General features: G+C 38.1%; 7 protein-coding genes across 9 annotated transcripts; 4 read left to right on the top strand and 3 right to left on the bottom strand.

Annotated features, from left to right (window-relative positions):
- Positions 1-104: 104 nt before the first annotated feature.
- On the top strand, positions 105-4,185 carry LOC17885305 (nucleolar protein 10). Its single transcript, XM_006290593.2, has 16 exons — positions 105-386; positions 634-732; positions 840-931; positions 1,015-1,115; positions 1,206-1,296; positions 1,395-1,453; positions 1,570-1,690; positions 1,798-1,866; positions 1,969-2,021; positions 2,122-2,230; positions 2,357-2,527; positions 2,633-2,791; positions 2,881-2,973; positions 3,066-3,251; positions 3,346-3,545; positions 3,636-4,185. Exons 1-16 carry the CDS (start codon positions 257-259, stop codon positions 4,066-4,068), a joined length of 2,166 nt encoding a protein of 721 aa, XP_006290655.1. The 5' UTR covers positions 105-256; the 3' UTR covers positions 4,069-4,185.
- A 630-nt stretch (positions 4,186-4,815) lies between these two features.
- LOC17885498 (transcription factor ORG3) lies at positions 4,816-6,020 on the top strand. Its single transcript, XM_006291557.2, has 2 exons — positions 4,816-5,248; positions 5,387-6,020. Exons 1-2 carry the CDS (start codon positions 4,922-4,924, stop codon positions 5,834-5,836), a joined length of 777 nt encoding a protein of 258 aa, XP_006291619.2. The 5' UTR covers positions 4,816-4,921; the 3' UTR covers positions 5,837-6,020.
- Positions 6,021-7,184: 1,164 nt separating this feature from the next.
- LOC17886806 (transcription factor ORG2) lies at positions 7,185-8,318 on the top strand. Its single transcript, XM_006292808.2, has 2 exons — positions 7,185-7,577; positions 7,808-8,318. Exons 1-2 carry the CDS (start codon positions 7,257-7,259, stop codon positions 8,258-8,260), a joined length of 774 nt encoding a protein of 257 aa, XP_006292870.1. The 5' UTR covers positions 7,185-7,256; the 3' UTR covers positions 8,261-8,318.
- A 96-nt stretch (positions 8,319-8,414) lies between these two features.
- LOC17886626 (phosphatidylinositol 4-phosphate 5-kinase 4) lies at positions 8,415-12,598 on the bottom strand. The gene is made up of 9 exons (XM_023782463.1): positions 12,388-12,598; positions 10,321-12,315; positions 10,070-10,237; positions 9,815-9,980; positions 9,621-9,737; positions 9,339-9,532; positions 9,130-9,260; positions 8,976-9,048; positions 8,415-8,888 (listed from the first exon to the last, which is right to left on the bottom strand). Exons 2-9 carry the CDS (start codon positions 11,517-11,519, stop codon positions 8,600-8,602), a joined length of 2,337 nt encoding a protein of 778 aa, XP_023638231.1. The 5' UTR covers positions 11,520-12,315; positions 12,388-12,598; the 3' UTR covers positions 8,415-8,599.
- Positions 12,599-12,750: 152 nt separating this feature from the next.
- On the top strand, positions 12,751-14,270 carry LOC17886521 (probable aquaporin SIP2-1). Its single transcript, XM_006292115.2, has 3 exons — positions 12,751-13,238; positions 13,575-13,835; positions 13,928-14,270. The coding sequence occupies exons 1-3, from the start codon at positions 12,951-12,953 to the stop codon at positions 14,090-14,092; spliced, it is 714 nt and encodes a 237-aa protein (XP_006292177.1). The 5' UTR covers positions 12,751-12,950; the 3' UTR covers positions 14,093-14,270.
- Positions 14,271-14,295: 25 nt separating this feature from the next.
- LOC17887096 (magnesium-protoporphyrin IX monomethyl ester [oxidative] cyclase, chloroplastic) lies at positions 14,296-16,106 on the bottom strand. The gene is made up of 5 exons (XM_006291161.2): positions 15,571-16,106; positions 15,339-15,403; positions 14,930-15,257; positions 14,748-14,846; positions 14,296-14,668 (listed from the first exon to the last, which is right to left on the bottom strand). Exons 1-5 carry the CDS (start codon positions 16,042-16,044, stop codon positions 14,405-14,407), a joined length of 1,230 nt encoding a protein of 409 aa, XP_006291223.1. The 5' UTR covers positions 16,045-16,106; the 3' UTR covers positions 14,296-14,404.
- A 252-nt stretch (positions 16,107-16,358) lies between these two features.
- LOC17886557 (probable protein S-acyltransferase 4) lies at positions 16,359-19,229 on the bottom strand. Of its 3 annotated transcripts, none has more exons than XM_006290975.2 (6): positions 18,830-19,229; positions 18,231-18,419; positions 17,826-18,134; positions 17,502-17,735; positions 16,771-17,408; positions 16,359-16,655 (listed from the first exon to the last, which is right to left on the bottom strand). In XM_006290975.2, exons 1-5 carry the CDS (start codon positions 18,884-18,886, stop codon positions 16,773-16,775), a joined length of 1,425 nt encoding a protein of 474 aa, XP_006291037.1. In that variant the 5' UTR covers positions 18,887-19,229; the 3' UTR covers positions 16,359-16,655; positions 16,771-16,772. The 3 variants fall into 3 exon arrangements, with proteins under 3 accessions (XP_006291037.1, XP_006291036.1, XP_023639015.1); XM_006290974.2 differs by having other exon boundaries at positions 16,359-16,660; positions 18,830-19,228; XM_023783247.1 differs by lacking the exon at positions 18,830-19,229 and having other exon boundaries at positions 16,359-16,660; positions 17,826-18,144; positions 18,231-18,327.
- Between the last annotated feature and the right edge of the window lie 474 nt (positions 19,230-19,703).

Genomic DNA, 19,703 nt, shown 5'->3' with positions numbered 1-19,703 from the left:
ATTGTATTTAATTTAGGCCTATTAGGGTTTAAGAGGCCCAAAAAAGAAAAAGAGACCAGAAACCTATATATTGTGTATGACCGTCGTCTGACTTTTGTTCTGCCGCAGCACGACCGCCTTATGTAATAAACAAACAACCGCTGGTTCTGTTCTTTCCTTGAATTTTTTTTTTGGGTTTTCTCTGAAACTCGCCGTCAAGGGAAACAAGCGAAGCAGTGGGGATTGAGGTTTTACCTTTTTAAAACCTAGTTTGAAGATGACGTCTTATGGAGACAAACTGAAGTCGACCTCCGCTAATGGATATAAGCTATACCACGTTTGTTCTGCACCCAATGTTCCGACTTGGCTTAATCCTAAGAAGCTACGAGCTCTCCGCAAAAACCCCCGTAAGTTTCACCAATTGTTTCTGTCTGAGAGCTTATCTAGTGCTCTGAATCGTTAAACCCCTCCGTAAACCCTATTTCTTAAAGTTTCCTCCTTTCTTTTCTTTTTTTTCCTTCTTCTCTGTAGAGTATCTCAATTGCAGCTTAATGATTTATTTGAAAATGTTTCAAATTCGATGTTCATAGTTTGATGCCTTTTTTGTTGATGAAATGTTTACATGATCTTGTTTTGTGGCTATCTCCTCTTAAGATTTTATGCAAAGAGTGGAGCTGATTCAGGAGTTGAAGTTTACGACTGCCACTACTAGAATTAAAGTGACTCCAGACGGAGAGTATCTGATTGCTTCTGGTGTGCTTTTCTTTCCTTGTGAATTTGTAACTTGGGTGCTATTGTACAGAAAGAAAAGAAATATGTATTCTCTGTGTGACTTTTTCACTGATTTATTGTTGAATCAGGGATATATCCACCGCAGGTCAAAGTTTATGAGCTAGGTCAGCTTGCTTTGAAGTTTGAGAGGCATTTAGACTCGGAGATAGTTGATTTCGAGGTAACTTCTTTAACTGCTCCATGAGTTGTGGCTTTAATCTTTCTTGTTTCTGGTTCAAATATGTCTAACGTTGTCTCTCACAGATATTGGATGATGACTTCTCGAAGCTTGCCTTCTTATGTGCTGATCGTTCTATTTATCTTCATGCCAAGTACGGGAAACACCACAGTTTACGGATTCCAAGGTAGTTCTAGCTTTGTTCTGTATCTGAAATATATATTTGGTGATTTTGTTTTTGTTGAGACATTGGTCTAAATTACACATATATCTGCAGGATGGGGAGAGATATGACATATGATTCATGGTCTTGTGATCTGCTTTGCGCTGCTTCCTCACCTGATCTATACAGAATCAATTTGGAGCAGGTACTTTTCAATTATTTATTGTAGTTTTTTTTTGTCTTGTGACTTACACTAGTCTTCGTTGGAGAATGATTCGTGGGTTTTGCCATCTTTATATTTAGGGAAGATTTCTTTCTCCTCTCAGCACTCAATCCCCAGCGCTTAACGTTGTTTCTCGAAGGTCTGTATACTGAAATGTCATTTCTTTTATTATGTTTCTTGATTTGATCTAAGAGAAGATTCTGTTGTCATGCTCTATATTATTGTTGTTTATGTTTGAGCTCTATCATTTTCCAGCTCCGTCCATGGATTAGTCGCTTGTGGTGGTGAGGATGGTGCTGTCGAATTTTTCGATATGAGAATTAAATCATCTGCTGCTAGAATTAACGCGGTTACACATGGTGGTGATGCTGCAGCGGTGATTCTTCCTAACTTATGTTCCATACAAACAGACTTTCTTAGCTTAGACGTGATTGGCGAAATTGCATCGTTCTTCTAATAATAGTGCTTTTAATTGACTAATAGGAGGTTACTGCTATAGAGTTTGATGACAGTGAAGGTCTTCAAGTGGCTGTCGGAAGTAGTGCGGGAAAGGTTGATTTTATGTTCATTGTTTTATCTACAAAATTTATACAATGGTAGGTCGAATTGACTACATAGCTACGTTGTGCTGATTGTGTTATTCTATATCTGCAGGTATTCCTATACGACTTGCGTACTTCAGCTCCCATTAGAGTGAAGGATCACATGTAAGTATTACTTTGTTTGTAATAACTCAAAATTTATCGTATATGCTATAAATTTGAGGTTTGTTTTTTAGGTGTTAATTTTTTTCTGCAAAATTCGCAGGTACGAGAGTCCAATTTTAAGTATTAAGTGGCAACGGACTCTGAATACTCAACAACCTAAGTTGATAACCACTGACAAGCACATTGTTAGAATATGGGATCCAAACACGGTGAGCATCAGATAAGAAGTGTTTTACCCCAGGGGCTCTCTTGCAATAAAAATCAATGTGGTCAGATGAAGCTTTTGATTTACCATATTCTGTTTTTTTTTCCTTCTCGAATCTGTGTTTTTCCAGGGAGAAGGTATGACCAGCATTGAACCGACTCAAGGAGGAATAAACGACATTTGTGTGTTCCGTGGAAGCGGGCTTATGCTTTTGGCTTTAGACTCTAGCCTAATCCCATCTTACTTCATACCTGAACTCGGTCCTGCCCCCAAATGGTGTTCTCCTCTTGAAAATCTGACGGTATTGAATTAATTTGAAAAATCTCCCTATCCTTTCATGGTTTTACCATACTAGTGATGTCACCATTGCTACAAACACGTTTCATTTTTGAATATTTGTTATCAGGAAGAGCTGGAGGAAAGTGGACAGACAACTATTTACGAGAACTACAAATTCGTGACAAAGGAAGATCTGGAGAGATTGCAGCTAACTCATTTGATTGGAACAGATCTTTTGAAAGCACAAATGCATGGATATTTTATGAATCACCATTTGTACAAAAAGGTAAGTCCTGACATTTTCTTAACACTGATAGCATTAGGATAGTCTATAATGTTTCTTCCTTATAACTTTTTTTTTCTTTCTCTTTACAGGCGGTTGCAGTGGCTGAACCTTTTGCATATGATGCTTACTTAGAACGTAAAAAGCAAGAGAAGTTAGAAGCGGAACGTACACAGAGAATTACTGTTAGTATTTTAAAACTTACCATCAGTCGATTCACCGTTGTTTGTTTATTAACTACTTACATACATCTTTGTTTCACTTGTGCTTCCTTTAGAAGAAGAGAAGGTTACCAAAGGTTAATCGAGAACTCGCAGCAAGGCTTCTTGTGGATGATGCAGAGGAGGAAATGAAAACTGCCGAGGATGAGGAGGCCACCAAGAAAGTGTCAAAGAAGAAGAAACCTATACTTGGTAGCGAAATTCTCGGAGACAGTCGGTTTACAGCGATGTTTGAAAATCCGGTATGAGCATAATTCTTTTCAACGTATTTTGTTTTTCTTACTGTTGCACTACTTCACACCGTATCTAACCCGAACCTCTCCTTTTGGTTTTCAGGACTTACAAATTGATCCGGAATCATATGAGTATGGTGTCCTACATCCTGTTGCCTCTTCTAAGAAGCAACCTTCTCTGTTAGAAGAACACTTTGAAGCTGTATCAGATGATGACGAGAACAGTGATGCATCACAATCTTCTGATGATGAAGCCGACAATGGAGACGCAACTAGGTCAAGCAAGAAAGCAAAAACTCCGAAGTTAGTGCCTTTTGACTGCATTCCAGGATAGACATTTGATACACACTATCTTGATTCTGTAATTTTCTGATGTGAATGATTTTGTGTCAGGCTGTATGAAGTGAAAGATGAGCGGCACGCAGAAGCATTTTACAATCGCACTTCACTGGCTAAAGAAGACCGTCTTCCTATGGGTGAGCGTGTCAAGGCTATAGAGAACCGGCGCGGCAACTTTGGAGGCTCTAAAGATATCAAATTCGGTCCTGGAGGATCCCGGGAGATTTCTTTCAAGGCGAGAAGCTACTCGAAATACAAAGAAGATAGAGAGGATAGAGACGATGAGGGTGAAGATGGTCAAAGAAACAAGAGGAGAGGAGTTCAGTCTCTTGGACTGAAATCAGATAATATTAGAGGCGGTTTCAGAGGTAGAGGAGGTGGCGGTTTCAGAGGGAGAGGAGGTGGCGGTTCTCGGGGAAGAGGGAGAGGTGGCGGTGGTTCTCGGGGAAGAGGTGGCCGTGGTGGCCGGGGAAGAGGCGGGCGATGATAAATGTAACCTTTCAGGCGATTTTTAATACTAGTTTTGGAAAATGTATTACCTACTTTTGAGAATCTTTACAACTTGATTGATTCACATACAATTTTGAAATATTTTTTTGACCTAGTCCCAAAATGCATTAGTCTTCAACCATAAGAACAGAATTTGCTTGCTTGTGAAAAATTTAGGTAATGATTGGATAGAGATGACCTTAAGTTGACCCGAGTTCGATAGTGCCTTTACATGATAGATCACCGTCCATTGTTAATTGAATTATATTAACGACGTTTAACATTTTATATGTAATATAGTAGTTGATCAATGAAGATGCTTCTTTTTGTTTGGAGGTCAACAAATAAATAAATTGCTTATGTATATGCTTACAACATGAGAATTTGCTTATGTATATGCTTACAACATCCAAAGTGTTTGGGACGAAGAGGACGCCTGAAGCTGATTCCCACGCGTCTCCCACAAGTTCTTCCTGCTGAGTCATCTTACAATATGTGAACTTTAATCTGAGTGTCTTTTTAATACATATATTTATGCTTCTTTAATTCTTAATGTTATGTTTACTGGTGACTTAGACCTAGTTCGCCCGTGGTACGTAGGCTTTGGCATGTGTCGACCTACGCCCTCAGATGCAAATATTTCTTTTAATAGTACAACTTTAGAAAATTTTACTTTGCAATTTATGCTCCAGAGATTGATTGATTTATTTAATTGAATTATCCGCATTATATATACGCCAGACAATAATATTCTACCTAAGTTCAGAAATCAGAACAATCCAAACCAAAACACAGCTTCCAAGCTCCAAGAGAAAACAGAATCAAATAAAACTTGTCCTTATATAGCAAAAATGTGTGCATTAGTACCTCCATTGTTCCCAAACTTCGGGTGGCCATCCACGGGAGAGTACAACAGCTACTACCTCTCCGGTGATAACCTCAACGACGGCGGCTTTCTTGATTTCCCTGTACCGGAGGAGACTTATGGAGCGGTTACGGCGGTGGCTCATAATCAGAACAGCTTTGGGGGTTCAGTATCGTCGGAGGGAAATGAGTTAGGAAACAGTCCGGTCGTGATCAAGAAGCTTAATCACAATGCCAGTGAGCGTGATCGTCGCAAGAAGATTAACTCTTTGTTCTCATCTCTCCGTTCATGTCTTCCAGCCTCCGACCAATCGGTAAGAAGCTACTCTGATTTGTCTTATGTGAATCATTTCCATCTCAAAACCGATTTAAAATACTTTGATTAGTTCCATCTATACAACTTAAAAGAAGAATATGTACCGATTTAACCCTTTTTCTTTACTTTCTTGCAGAAGAAGCTAAGCATTCCTGCCACGGTTTCTCGAAGCTTGAAGTACATACCGGAGCTGCAAGAGCAAGTGAAGAAGCTAATTAAAAAGAAGGAAGAGCTCTTGGTGCAAGTATCAGGTCAAAGAAACATTGAACATCACGTTAAGCCGCAACCAAAGGCGGTCGTGACTTATGCCTCGACGGTTTCTGCGACAAGACTTGGAGACAGCGAAGTGATGGTCCAAATCTCATCTTCCAAGGTTCATAACTTTTCGATATCTAATGTGTTAAGCGGGTTAGAAGCAGACGGGTTTGTTCTTGTGGATATTTCATCTTCAAGGTCACAAGGAGAAAGGCTTTTCCACACTTTGCATCTACAAGTGGAGAAGATTGAAAATCAAAAGTTGAATTGCGAAGAGTTAAGCCAGAGGATATTGTACTTGTATGAGGAATGTGGAAACTCATTAAGATGATAATTTGTTCTTGTTTCTATCTAGTTGTGACGCTTTTTCTCTTGAAAACCTAACATTCTTGACGTCAAAGCGTTGTGTAGTCGAGTTGTTTCGTTTTTTTTTATGGTCGAAGTCAATGATCGATTATGACATGCTATTAAGTACACTGATTACTATAAATTCATGTGACAGCTGTAAATTTTAATTTTTGTCTACTCTTCAAGAATACCTAGTTTAAATATATTTGTAGTTACCAGACCTTTTGACTTCTACTATTTGTTTTATGTGTACATAATTTGTTATTTATGTAAAGTTAAAGAGTTAGTTGTGTTTTGGTGTATCAATCAAATGAGAAAAGACATAAATAGAGTATTTTATTACAACTACTATATTGTGTATTATGGGCAACATTATAGTATAGAGTCCAAAATCATATTATATACGAAATTTTGGGCAAGTTAGCTAGCAAAGTTGCACTTATATAGATGGTCCTGAAATCATTAGAATACAAGGTAAAATGAGAGAAGTCATGGTTATCCATTGATTTTTAGTTTTTTTTTTGGTTTTTTTTTAGTACAAAAATTGGTTTTTTGGCTTGGTTAACAAATATATGAGGTATATATATATATATATCAAAAATAAGATATGAAGTTTACAGAATGATAACTGTAGCTTTCTGAGATGATCATATCAATAGTTTAAAACCGTGAGTCACGAAACGAATCTTGGAAACCTCACCGATTCACATTTACAATTTTGGAATACTTTTGATCCCTTCTTGAAAGTATAACTAAATCAGAACATATAATTAAGTATAGACATCAAGTTGACATTAGTATATAAAATGACTTTATCGTCGTTGTGGCCTTGTGGGTTTAAAAATATAACACATCTATTTGAGAAAAAGAAAAAAAATTATTAAATTTGAAATGCTTATGTATATGCTTACAACATGAAAGTGCTTAACATAAGAGTGTATGGGACGAGGAAATGGAGACGCCCAAACCATATATCCACCTGATAACCACGTGCCCTCGACCTTCTACTCGCCTGAGTCATCTTCCAATCTGTAAACAATAGTTTTGACTACATGTAATTATTCGTTTTTGATTCTTAATACAGTATGTCCAACTTGTGGCTAGACCTAGTTCATTCGTGGAACATTGGCTCTGGCACGTGCCAACCTATGCCCTATTGAGAGACCTTAATATTTCTCTTTATAGTATGTTACTCGAATTCAACCCATAATCATTTAGTCTCAACGATTAAAAGTACTTATTATATAGTTTGTCTGATCATTATTTAACAACAGAGACTTGTTTCTTTAGTTCTTCATCCGCATATATATTATTCAGAAGACATTATTATTTCGACCAAAACAGCTTCAAGACAAAGAAAACAGAATCAATAACTTGTCCTTGATATATATATTAAGCCAAAAATGTGTTCATTAATCCCTTCTCCATTGTTCCAAAACTTCGGCTGGCCGTCGAGGGGAAAATACGAAAGCTATTACGGTGCCGGAGAGAACATCAATAACGGTCCATTTCTTGATTTTCCGGTACCTCAGACTTATGGAGTGACTCATCATCATCAGAACAGCCTGCAGGGAGTATCCGTTTCATCAGAAGGAAATAAGATAGACAACAATCAGGTCGTGGTCAAGAAGCTAAATCACAATGCTAGTGAACGTGACCGTCGCAAGAAGATCAACTCTTTGTTCTCAACTCTCCGTTCATGTCTTCCAGCCTCAAATCATTCGGTAAGTAGCTGCTTCTACATTTCATCTAAATCTTTCTCAACTCAAATCCAATTATCAATAAATACCTAGCTAGCTTGATACGTTCAATTAGGTCCACTCATGGTCCATTATATTATTTTGAAATGTATAATTTAATACGCTTGTCTATGCATCTATAGTTCTGTTATACCATAAAAAACTATAAAAAGAAGAAAACCAAGTTAACCTTTAAGGTTTTTTTTTTCTTGCAGAAGAAGCTAAGTATCCCTGAAACGATATCTAGGAGCTTGAAGTACATACCGGAGCTGCAACAGCAAGTGAAGAACCTAATACAAAAAAAGGAAGAGCTTTTGGTACGAGTATCGGGTCAAAGAGACTTCAAACATTACGATAAGCAGCAACAAAAGGCGATCGCGAGTTATCTCTCAACGGTTTCCGCGACTAGGCTTGGAGAAAGTGAAGTGATGGTCCAAATCTCATCGTCAAAGATTCATAACTTTTCGATATCTAATGTTTTGAGTGGTTTAGAAGAAGATGGATTTGCTCTTGTGGATGTTTCATCTTCAAGATCTCACGGAGAGAGGCTCTTCTACACTTTGCATCTTCAAATGGAGAATATGGATGATTATTACAAGATTAACTGTGAAGAGTTAAGCGAAAGGATGCTGTACTTGTACGAGAAATATGAAAAGTCGCTAGATTAATGAGGTGATTAATTCATATTGTGTATTTTTAATCCATTTGTTCTTGTTTCTTTTTTAGTTGTCCTTTTCTCATAAATCTAACACTTATATTCGTATTAATGTAGTCGAGTTGTTTTGGTTTCTTGATTGAAGTTAAAATTCGCATTATAACGAATCAGAACAAAACAATATAAATAGAAGGAAAAAATATCCACTGCTACAGATGTTAACTGTTGTTACATAGTTTATTATAGAATCAGAACATTTAAATTATAAGAAAAAGTAGTAGTGTATATACCTAAGCCCTTCTTTCTTGAGGGACAGGAAACCTGAGGAGACTAGAAACAGAGGAGACATGTTTTAATTATCCTCAGTGAAGACCTTGAAGATGAAATCACGGAAGCGTCTCGAGTATAGTCTTGGATCCACGGCTGAGATCGAAGTAGGGTCGTACTGGATGCTCTTGTAAGCGTGTTCGAGTTTCTTGCTGATGTCATAGTCTTGAAGAATGTCTATAATACCAAAGATCATGACCACCTCGTAGTACTCTCCTGTCGGTTCACCAACTAGCTGGAACTCACAGTCGCTTCTCCTCATTGTTCTCTCTGCTCGAGCCGGCATGTTGCCTCCAAGTCTGATACTAGCCCATCTGCAACAGCGACTCAAATTTACTACTGGACACAAAATCAAGAAAATTGCTTTCTAAGTATTGAGTTTAATTTGTTTCTGTGCTTACCTCGTAGGATCAGACAGAAGCTGATCAACGTCTGCTCTAGAGAGACGAGGGGCTGTTTCGTCTTCAAATTCACCTGCAGTAGCGAAAGAAAACATATTTGCTTCATGGATTCTAAAGGAGACAAATGATATTTAGTTGTGTTAGAAGTGCGAACCAATGGGCGTGCGAGCACCAGAAGGAATCAGCTCTCCGGCGACTGATGCTTCTCTGAAATGAATCCCAACCAGAAGACTGTAATCCATTATTCTCTCCTGTTCCAAGAACTCACAGTCTTTGTCGACTTGCCTGAACAAAAACACAATCGGGATGATAAATAACAATGAAAATGGTCAATGGAAAGAGATTGATTGATGAATCTCTAACCTGATAAATTCTTGGAACCAAGCTTTCTGTAGTCTAAAAATGAAATTCAGATCAAGATCTTTCAAGATTGTATTTGAATTGATTTCTGATTCAGGTTTATCGGTTGTACGGCCAAGAGAAGATCCTTTCAAATCGAAGCGTCTGTGGATGGAGTACTCGGAACAAAATAGATTTCCCATTATGACAAACCGCACCTGAATTTTTTTGGCAGAAAGGAGATGAATTCAATCAAACTCCAAAGTAACAGTTTCTTTTCTATTTAGCATTGTTATCAATTCTTACCTTCTTTTGGATTGGTCCGGTCAACTTTACACAGTGGAGACCGTAGAATCTAATGACCAAAGTGTTCTCAAAAGCTCGAACATGGTTGTAATATGCTGCAAGCATCCTCAGAAGCACCTGCATTATAGAATTCCAGAATAAATTTAATAGCAGCCACACAATTTTCATCTGGTAACATTAAAAATAAAACTCACTTTAGTTTCAGACTTCTTCATTGTCTTTATCATGTAACGATCATCGTTTGTCAAGTAGAAAAAGCTTCCACTTTTACCAGGGGATGATAGCTCCCGTAGGGCATCATTTCCGCAGATCGATAACATGTAATCAGCTGGGTCTACCTTGAATAGCTTCCTCAAGCTCCTGAAGATAGAAAAATAGCATAACATAGTGTGAGTATAAGTACTGACGAGAAATATGTAGAGCTAGTGGTTAGTGCTATTGTATCTCACCTAAAAACTAATGGGCAATAGTCTTTCCATTTGAATTCACTAGATTGATGAGGAGGTGTATATTTGGTTCCTTCTGGTGGAAATCTTGTCCACACCTTCTCCTTTGGATCAAAAGCCGAATGCTTAAGATCAAGAGACACAACAGGAGCTTGTTTTCCAACCGCATGTCTGCGTCAGCAAATCCATTAAACATGAGCATGCATAAAAAGACTTCAAAGTATATAACTGAGGTGCCAAACTGGGATATGTACCTGATTCCAAGCTGCAGATTAAGCATTAGCTCATAATTACGGTGGCCTTTAGATATTGTTTCTCCTTGCTTCCTCCCTGCCCTTGGCAATCTCATAGGTGCAGGGCTCGGTCTCAGGCTCTGAATGAATCCTTCGGCCTCTAGTCTCATCATTTCAGCATCCAAGTCCCTCCTCGTGGTGGAATCAATATCAGCAGCGCCTTCACCGCTTTCACTTCCCCACATATTCATCTTCTCAAACGCTCTATCTACACCCACACTTACCCTCCCGTCAACAGACATCCTCCTCGGTTTCTCGACACGTTTGGAAGAGTTCCAAACAGATAATTTTTTCTGTGAAGGCAACACAGGAACTCTCTCTCCACTGCAGATTTTGTACTCACTCAGATTATTAAACACATCTTTAGGATCCCATTCAAGATTTCCTTCGTCTCCCGATGGATAATAAGTACCGTTCATTTCTTCCGGATCATTAGACCAGTGACCAACGTAAAAACTCCCCTCAGCCCATTTGAAAGTCCCATTTCCTCTAGGAAAACCATCATCCCAAAATCCGTCGTATCTATTCCCATCCGTCCAAATAAAAGTACCTTTGCCACAGATCATACCGTTCTTCCATTCCCCAATGTAATAGCTCCCATCTCTCCACTGATACTTTCCGTGGGATTCTTGCAAACCCCTTCTCCATTCACCATCATACACATCTCCGTTCGCAAAACGCTTGATTCCATGTCCATGTTTCAGGTTCATCACCCACTGACCTTTATAAGTATCTCCACTAGGACCTGTGTAAAGGCCAACACCATCCATGTATCCGCTTTTGAATTCGCCTTCATATGTGGCACCAGAAGGCCACCCGAACTTCCCTCTTCCCATAGTCTTTCCGTTGTACCAGTCACCTATGTACATACAACCATCTGTCCAAAGATACTTCCCATGCCCGTGAGGAAAACTATCATACCATTGCCCTGTATAATAGTCTCCATTAGGAAGTACTCTCTCTGCATGGTACAATTCACCTATGCTACTTTGGTTAGTGCTGGTGTCATCATCATTGTCTTCAGTCGTAGTAGTATCATCATCTGTCTGTGGAGCTACAGATACCGTCCCAAAGATGCTGTTTGCACGCTTCTTTGCTTGTTGGGTCTTTCTTACGGTCACCTCCCAAGCCTTCAGAACACAGCTTTGTTCCTTGCTCATTTTCTTAAACTAATAAAACTTTTTTTCTAAATACCTATATGTATACCCTAGAACATGCACTCAGAAACATATATTTTGTTTGTCTAAACAACAATCCTATAGATGTACACATACACAAGAGAAAATCATGAACTCTGTGCGGAAGAAAAACAAACTGTAAACCTAGAAGTATTCAAGCAGAAGCAGCATGAAGAAATCTGCAATGTTCTTTACTTTGTGGCATCCTGTCTCCATGTCATTGAATCATACGAAAAAAAGAATGTTTATTTTGTCTTTTAGATTGCAACATTTTCGGAGTGGATGCTGATCTGAACGATCATCAAAACCTAACAAAGAATCAGAGAGAAAAAAACTAATGGCCAAAAGAGTTGAAGGGATGAAAAAAATTCTCCGAAATTTCATCTTTTCTGTCAGTTCCTCTTAACTAATTATGTTGTTCAAAGAAGAGGAACCGTTGATCTCCTCAAACCACTGAAAGCCTTCAAATTTAGAGAAACAAGCAAGACCCAGTTTTTCTATTCTTAGCAATTCCGAGCTTTCCTCTAATAAACAAACATATTTTCTTCACAACAAAAATTGAATTTTAAATAATGCAATTATTATTCAATTTAGCTAAGGCTGGTGACGTCTCTAAATTGAGATCACTAAGAGTTATTATCAGAAACAGAGATAACTGAAGCTTTAACTCACTGAGGCATACTGTCGAACAGTTTAAGCCCATTGCTTTACCTCTAACAAAAACCCATTTAGTTTCAAAAGGAATAAGATCCATCCCCAATGTTGAAGCTTCAGACACCTTAAACGATGTAAGAGAGACAAAGGTTACAACTCAAAGCTTGAGAAAATCACAAAAGCCAAAAGTTCATACCTTTTCCTGGCGATGAAGAAGACGCAACGGTTAAAAGTGATTAGGAAAGGCTGTAGGGGAGACTCGACACTTGAAGAAGACAACAATCGGCGGAAGCTGAAGATGAAGCTTAGAAACTTCCGTCGCAGCAGATGAGCTCAAGGGGCTTTTTTGTAATCAATTCTATAATACGCACTTAGAAGACTAAAATTGTAATAATTCATTGCATAATGTTATTTATTGTGCAAGTTAAATACTTTATCCAGTAGTAAACGTATCACTAATTCTCTACTTCATGTCTATTGGAGAATCTTTAATCTCATCACGACAAAGCCAAAAACCTTTATTGTCGGAAGCTGACTCATCCGTATTATTATTACCCAACCAAAAACAATGTCTCTAGCGTCAATTCCTTACTAAATTCATCAGCCGCTTAGAGCCAATCATATATAATAACTCGATACCTTTTCTCCTCTTCAACGGTCCTCAATTCTCCCAAAATCCCAACTCAGATCATAGAAAAAATTACTTTTTTTTGTTCATTTCCTTCTGAGAATTTGGCTCTCATCGTTGGAATCGAAAAAATGGGTCGAATTGGTTTAGTGGTGTCTGATCTGGTATTGTCGTTCATGTGGATATGGGCAGGAGTTCTGGTCAATATTTTAGTCCATGGAGTTCTCGGATTTAGCCGGAGCGATGCGACCGGCGAGATGGTTCGATATTTCTTCTCCATCATCTCCATGTTCGTTTTTGCCGTCCTTCAACAAGTCACCAAAGGTGGACTTTTTAATCCTTTGACCGCTTTGGCTGCTGGTGTCTCCGGTGGCTTCAGCAGTTTCATCTTCACTGTCGTCGTTCGAATCCCCGCCGAGGTTTGTTTCATTGACCTTTTCTAGCTGAATTAAAATTGCCTCTTCGTTAGAGACAAGTCTCAGGATTTAAACACAGTGGTGATCCTCAATTCCTTATTATACTTCTGACATTCAGATTTGGGTTTGTATGTTGCTGTAAAATGTCGAATTACAGCAAATTTTGGTGATGAATCTATCTGGGTTATTCTTAGAAAATCAGATCATCTTTGTTTTCTGCGCTAGTCTTAATATAAAGACTTAATATTTTGCTGCAAAATGTCCACATTGTGTGACCAACCTCAAAGATCATATGTTTGTGAAACTCTGGTTTGTGGTTTCTATGTTTTTATTTTTCAGGTAATAGGATCAATCCTTGGGGTTAAGCATGTCATCCACGTTTTCCCTGAGATTGGAAAAGGGCCTAAACTAAACGTAGCAATTCATCACGGTGCTTTAACAGAAGGGATAGCAACATTTTTCATTGTACTGCTCTCTATGGGACTCGCAAGAAAAATCCCAGGGAGTTTCTTTATGAAGACTTGGATTGGTAGTCTTGCTAAGTTAACTCTACATATTCTTGGCTCTGATCTTACCGGCGGATGCATGAACCCTGCAACTGTATGTACCAGTAACAAAAGAGTCTTGTGATTGTGATTTCTCCAAAACAAAATCTTTGTTTGATATTTTTGCTTTTGTGTGAATCTTTGCAGGTTATGGGATGGGCTTATGCACGCGGTGAGCATATAACAAAAGAGCATTTACTTGTGTATTGGCTTGGACCTGTGAAGGCTACATTGCTCGCAGTTTGGTTCTTCAAAGTTGTGTTCAAGCCTCTGACCGAAGAACAAGAGAAACCTAAGGCTAAATCTGAATGAGGAATGAGCTCAGCTTTCTTATTTAATCCTCTCTGGATAAATTTCCTCCACACAATACACAGAGGGTTGGATTGTATCCGCTGTTATATGGGGATATCTTCTTAGATTTTGTATTGTGTTTTGTATGTAGCAAACTCAACTGTCTCAACCAGTTCAATAAAAGCTGAATTTTAGTGAATCCAATGCAGTTTGATCAAAATATATGCAGTAAAAGTATTTGGTTTATTGCAAAGAAGATGTTTCTCAGTTTCGATCATTCAATTACAAGAAATCAAGAACTAGCCGTAAACTCAAGACTTGACATTGCTTTTACTAATAGACAAGATTAGGCTCAAACTCAGCAAAATCAACAGAGCCAGACTCAACAGGAGGCATGAGATAAGCAGCCAAGATCTCAGAGGCTAAAGAAGCAACCAAAGGAATCCGCTTGAGGGTCTTGACGAAGGAAGGATCATCGGTTTGTCCTATAGCCAGCAGCTTCTCATAGCTCACAACCATTCTATCCAGCTTTCTCTTGAACTCAGGGTTCTCAACATCCAGCACTGCCGGGAATATTCTTGCCGTGGTTCGGTTTGTCTGAAACAAAGTACAAAATTTTCAGAAAAGGGGGGAGAACACAGCTTATTATTAATCTTCTTGTTACAAGTTCCATTACCTCGATGATGACATGCATATCGAACTCCTTTGTGTTTAACCCGATACCCTCGTAGAAATCAGTTCTTTGACAATCATTGAGGTACATTGTCACATAAACCTTCAAAGCCAATTCTTTTACCAGTTAGGCCAATGTGCAAACACACTTGAATTTGAGGATTAAAGAGAGTTTAGTTTAATTACCGAGAGGCAGAAGAAGCGAGACCAAAGCTTGGCTTGCCAGTCATTGAGGAACTGAGGCTGAGCTTTCATCAAAGCAGAGAAGAAATCTCCATGACGGTTCTCGTCTTGACACCAGTTCTCAAAGTACTTGAAGATTGGGTAACACTGGAACTCAGGGTTTGCCTTGAGGTGTCTGTAGATTGTGATGTATCTCCAGTACCCGATTTTCTCTGATAAGTAAGTCGCGTAGAAGATGAATTTTGGTTTGAAGAAAGTGTACTTCCTTGCTTTTGTGAGGAAACCCAAATCAAGAGCCAAGTTGAAATCAGACAAACCCTTGTTCAAGAACCTACAAAAAGGAGTTTGTGATCAAACTACACTAATTCAAGAACAAAATAATAGAGAACTTCTTGGTGTTAAGAGGTTTTACCCAGCATGTCTTGCTTCATCCCTGGACATAAGAGAGAAGATTTCAGCCACAACAGGGTTTGTTTTCTGCAATGCCATCAGATCAAAAGATTAATATCCAATAAACACAATGATCAAATGAAACAACATCAAGTCTCATAAGTGAGCGCATAGCTTCAATTATACAGGAAATCAAGAATAACTTTTGAAAGCTCACAATAATTGAAACATAAAATATAATCTAAAAATCTTACCTTTAGTCTTCTACCAAGCTCCTTGTAGAGAAGGAAACCAGAGAACTCAGCAGTACAAGACCGCTCTAGGAACTCAACAAAGATCTGTCTGAGAGGTCCCTGCAATTTGTCTGCAGCTTCTTTAAACTCCTTGTTCCTCACGAAATGTGTCTGATTGTAATCGGTCTTGAACTCTTGGAGCAGAGCCACGAACTCTGCCTCGTTAAGGTTCTTGTTGATCTCCGTGTTGAAAAGCTGTTCCATCTCCTCGAAATCAGTCGTGTAGAACCTCGGAGTAAGAAGCGACTCCTGAATCTCTTTCTTCGTCCCCTTCTTGGACTTCGAGGTGGCGGTGGCCGGAGGGGGCGGCGAGGAAGTAGCTGACATTCTGATCACGGTGGAGAAACGTCGCCCTGAGAGGTACTTGCTCGGGTTTGAGAGCTTTGGGGATGTGAATTTGGAGATGGGCTTCACTAACGCCATTTCAGCTGCCATTGATTGTGAGTTGCAGAAGCAAAGAGTGAGGTGAGAGATAGAGCAAAGCAGCTAGAGGAAGAAGATGAGGCTGTGTGGTGATTTATAACTCAGAAAATCTCATCCAATGAAAATCTGAATTCTGATGTGGGAGCCAGACACGTGTAGAAAAGTTATTGGTGTCTCTTGATTGCATTCTCTTCTTGATAATATTTATAATCACCATTTTATTTTTGTGATTTTGTAATTTTTAACTGAGCAATTTTGAAATAAAAATAAAAATACTATGTGGTTGATAAACCATTAACAAATAAATATAAAATAAGAAAAAACAATTCCGACAACAGTGTATACATTAAAATTTGTGGTCCAAATCTTTTTATAACAATAAGGAAAAATAAAAAATAAAGAGAAATAAAATATATGATGCTGGTGATATCCAGATGAACCATTCTGGTAAAATATAAATACAACTAAAAATGGGAAAAAAAAGAAAGAAAAAAATCTATAGGTCAAACTCACAAATCCTAAATGATTCTTTTTTATCTGGATGTTGTTTTCTCCCACAATTATATGAAACACAATTAAAAGAATAACAAAGCAACCATCTCCATTTCTCCAGCTTCAAAGTCCTTCTCTAGCAAGTAAGAAAAAAAGAGTCCAGAAAATGATTAGTTTTAGGGCTGAGACAATTTCTTCTAAAGCAAGCAACAAGCTTTAGTAACACGGAGGTCAAAGCTTAATTACCTCTATTTACGAAGCATTGGGGAAGTGGATTGAGGAGAGCTTGTTCCATCTTCAGATCCTGCGTTTATATTCATACCTTTATCTGTATTCCAATTGCGTTCATAACCTTCAACTTTCTCTTCATCTTCAATGGAGACTCGCTCGCGTTTTCCTGCATCTTCATCATCACTTGAAGATTTTCCTGATTCTTCTCCATTTCTCTCATCTTCGTTACTACCATTCTCATTAGTAAAGAAAGGGTCAAAAGAAGGGATGATTCCCTCATTATGATGATGGTGATGGTGGTGGTGGTGATCCTTAGCCTTCAAGTCATCTTCCTCGCAATCATCCTCGAGATCTTCATAGTTTAGATTCCGGAGAATCTCAGGCAGAGAGTAGCTTTTTCCACTCTCATCAACAATCTTTCCTCCTCCCATTTCGATATCGATCTTCTCCTTGGAGCTAACAAGGCTTTCACCTAGATTTGAAGTAGGAGTTTCAACCATCATCATATAATCTTCTTCCTTCACAAATGATCTAAACTTGTTCATTGATGGAGGAATCTTAGATAGAAATATTTCCCATATGTTCCCTAAAACTCCCTTGTTGTATGGATTCTCCTTCTTATCATAACGGTATCGGAAATTCTCATACGTAGTCTGCACAAAACAGAATCACCATTAAAACAAAACAGAGACAAGAAGAGAAGAAAACTCGAAAGATTGGAATAAAGCATGGATCTTTCTAATCACCTGGTTAGTGCAGATGAGATAGGAATGAAATATTGTGAGTCCTCCAACAAACCACACGGTAATGAAGCAGTAAACTATGAGAATGTCCGACAGAACATCTTTGGATATTGCTTTCCAGATGCCAATCTTCTCATCCATATGTCTTTGAAATATATTCAACCAAGAAAACACAAACACATATATGCACAGTGTGGTTGATGTTGATATGAACATGAAGAAGAAACGGTAATTTCGCTGTAAAAGAAAGAATCAATACAAATTCAAAACACACAGAGCCTATATGATTTCTCAGGAATTGAGAGCAACGTCATTTAGTAAACTTACCACTCCAATGCATTGGCCAACCCAAGGGCAGTGATGATCAAATCTCTGGACACAGTTGTTGCAGATTGAGCAATGAGAAGCACGAGGTGGACGGTAAAGCAAACAAGTGTCACAGAATTTCACTTTTACGGTATGTCCATTGACGGTAACATCTTTGACCCTTGGTAATCTTATATTTGGGGTTCTACCGCTAACCCATTCCATCGATGGAGTGGTTGAATCCGGTGCATCATCTGATTCTGGAGGCCTTAAACTTCTTGGCACAATCCCGGGATCTCTACTAGATGTCATTAAGAGGAAAAATATATCCTGAAGAAAACTATTGACACTTTAGTTTCAGAAAGCACTTTTTTAGACATAAAGTCATAAAATATCATCTAGAGAGTTTGAAAGCAGAAGACATACCAAAATGGTGAGTATCCAAGACACCGAGAGGATTGGAATACAAAGATTTGGGTTCTTGGTAAGAGGATCAGCCATTTTCATGTACATTTTGACAAAGAACATTACAGCGGGGCCTAAGATCAGGATGGTTGATAGATATAGAGATGATGCATCTGGACCAAAGATTAGTCTACCGCCACAAAGAAATTTCTGAAAAGGACAAATGGAAAACAAAAGTCAAAAAGCATGAACATAGTTTGCAGTTGAAATCTTCCATATGTGAACAATAAAGACTCAAACAACTAATCAGAGAATGAATAAGACTCAAGAGTTCTGAAAATGATCTAAACACAACAGCTAAAGTGAAAATAAGAAACAAAAAATGTTTTGGTTCTTTCTCGCTTTTTCAAAATCTAATTACCAAAGTGGGCAAAGTCAAGACTCAAGAAGAGTCTGAAATGCTATGACTTGGACTCAAAGGAATCCAATTGAATAAAAAAGGAAGAACGACTTCATTCACGCCCAATACTTATGTGATCAATCTTCAGCAGTCAAGAAATTGGGGAGATTATAAAAAAGTGAATGAAACAAAAGCAAAGTGAACATTTTTCAGAACTTACATTGCTTCCCCTCCAAACTTGATAAAGCCTCTTGAGTTTGGTCTCATTCCAAGCCATAACTGAGGTGGGAAAGAAAAAAACACGAAGAACTCACAACTCCAAAAGGGAAGATATTTCAGAAGAAGCCAGAATCAGAAACCCATCTGAGAATCTATACACAATGATGACCAGATCAGAGAAAAATATCAAAATCTAAGAAAAACCCAGAAACGGAAACCAAAATCTCTTTTTTCCTCCGATAAAAAGATTCACAATTTGGAAAAAAAACACAGTCGAATTAGATGATTGTAGTTCGAGAGGGAGAAGAGAGAAAAATAAAATGGAAGCTGTCCTCTCTCTCTCTCTCTCACTCGAATCCTCACACAAGAATATTATTTCGCTGCTTTGCAAATTGCGCGATCCCTTTTCGCTTTCCTTTTTCCCTTTTCTTTTTGTTTCTGGGATAATAATAAAAAATATATTTTTATTCGCTTGTCATTAGCGAATAATTTAGGACAGGAGTTAATGGGGACATGGTTATGTAATTAGGAAAAGTGATTATGCGAATTGGTATGTTTGTTTGTAAGAACTAACAAGGAATCATTTCTTGTTTATCTTTAGATTTATTAGTATTTTAATTAAACATTTGTTATTTCATGGTCGGGGTCGGCCAACTATATCTATAAATATATAGGGAATTAAATAGAATGATGCAAACAATGAGCTGGTTGTAGGCAAAGTCAAATCATCTCTCAATTAAACGTGCTTCACACATTGAGATTTATTTCCATCGTTTGTGTTTTTCTTTTCTCATTGTTTCATTTTCTTTTTTTAAAGTCAAATTAAAAGTGATTATTTGTAACTACTGTATATAGTTCTTCGTACTATGAAGTAG

The sequence above is a fragment of the Capsella rubella genome, unplaced genomic scaffold, assembly GCF_000375325.1.
Source record: "Capsella rubella cultivar Monte Gargano unplaced genomic scaffold, Caprub1_0 scaffold_5, whole genome shotgun sequence".
NCBI classification, from domain to species: Eukaryota; Viridiplantae; Streptophyta; class Magnoliopsida; order Brassicales; family Brassicaceae; genus Capsella; species Capsella rubella.
This window is presented reverse-complemented; position numbering and strand designations above follow the sequence as displayed.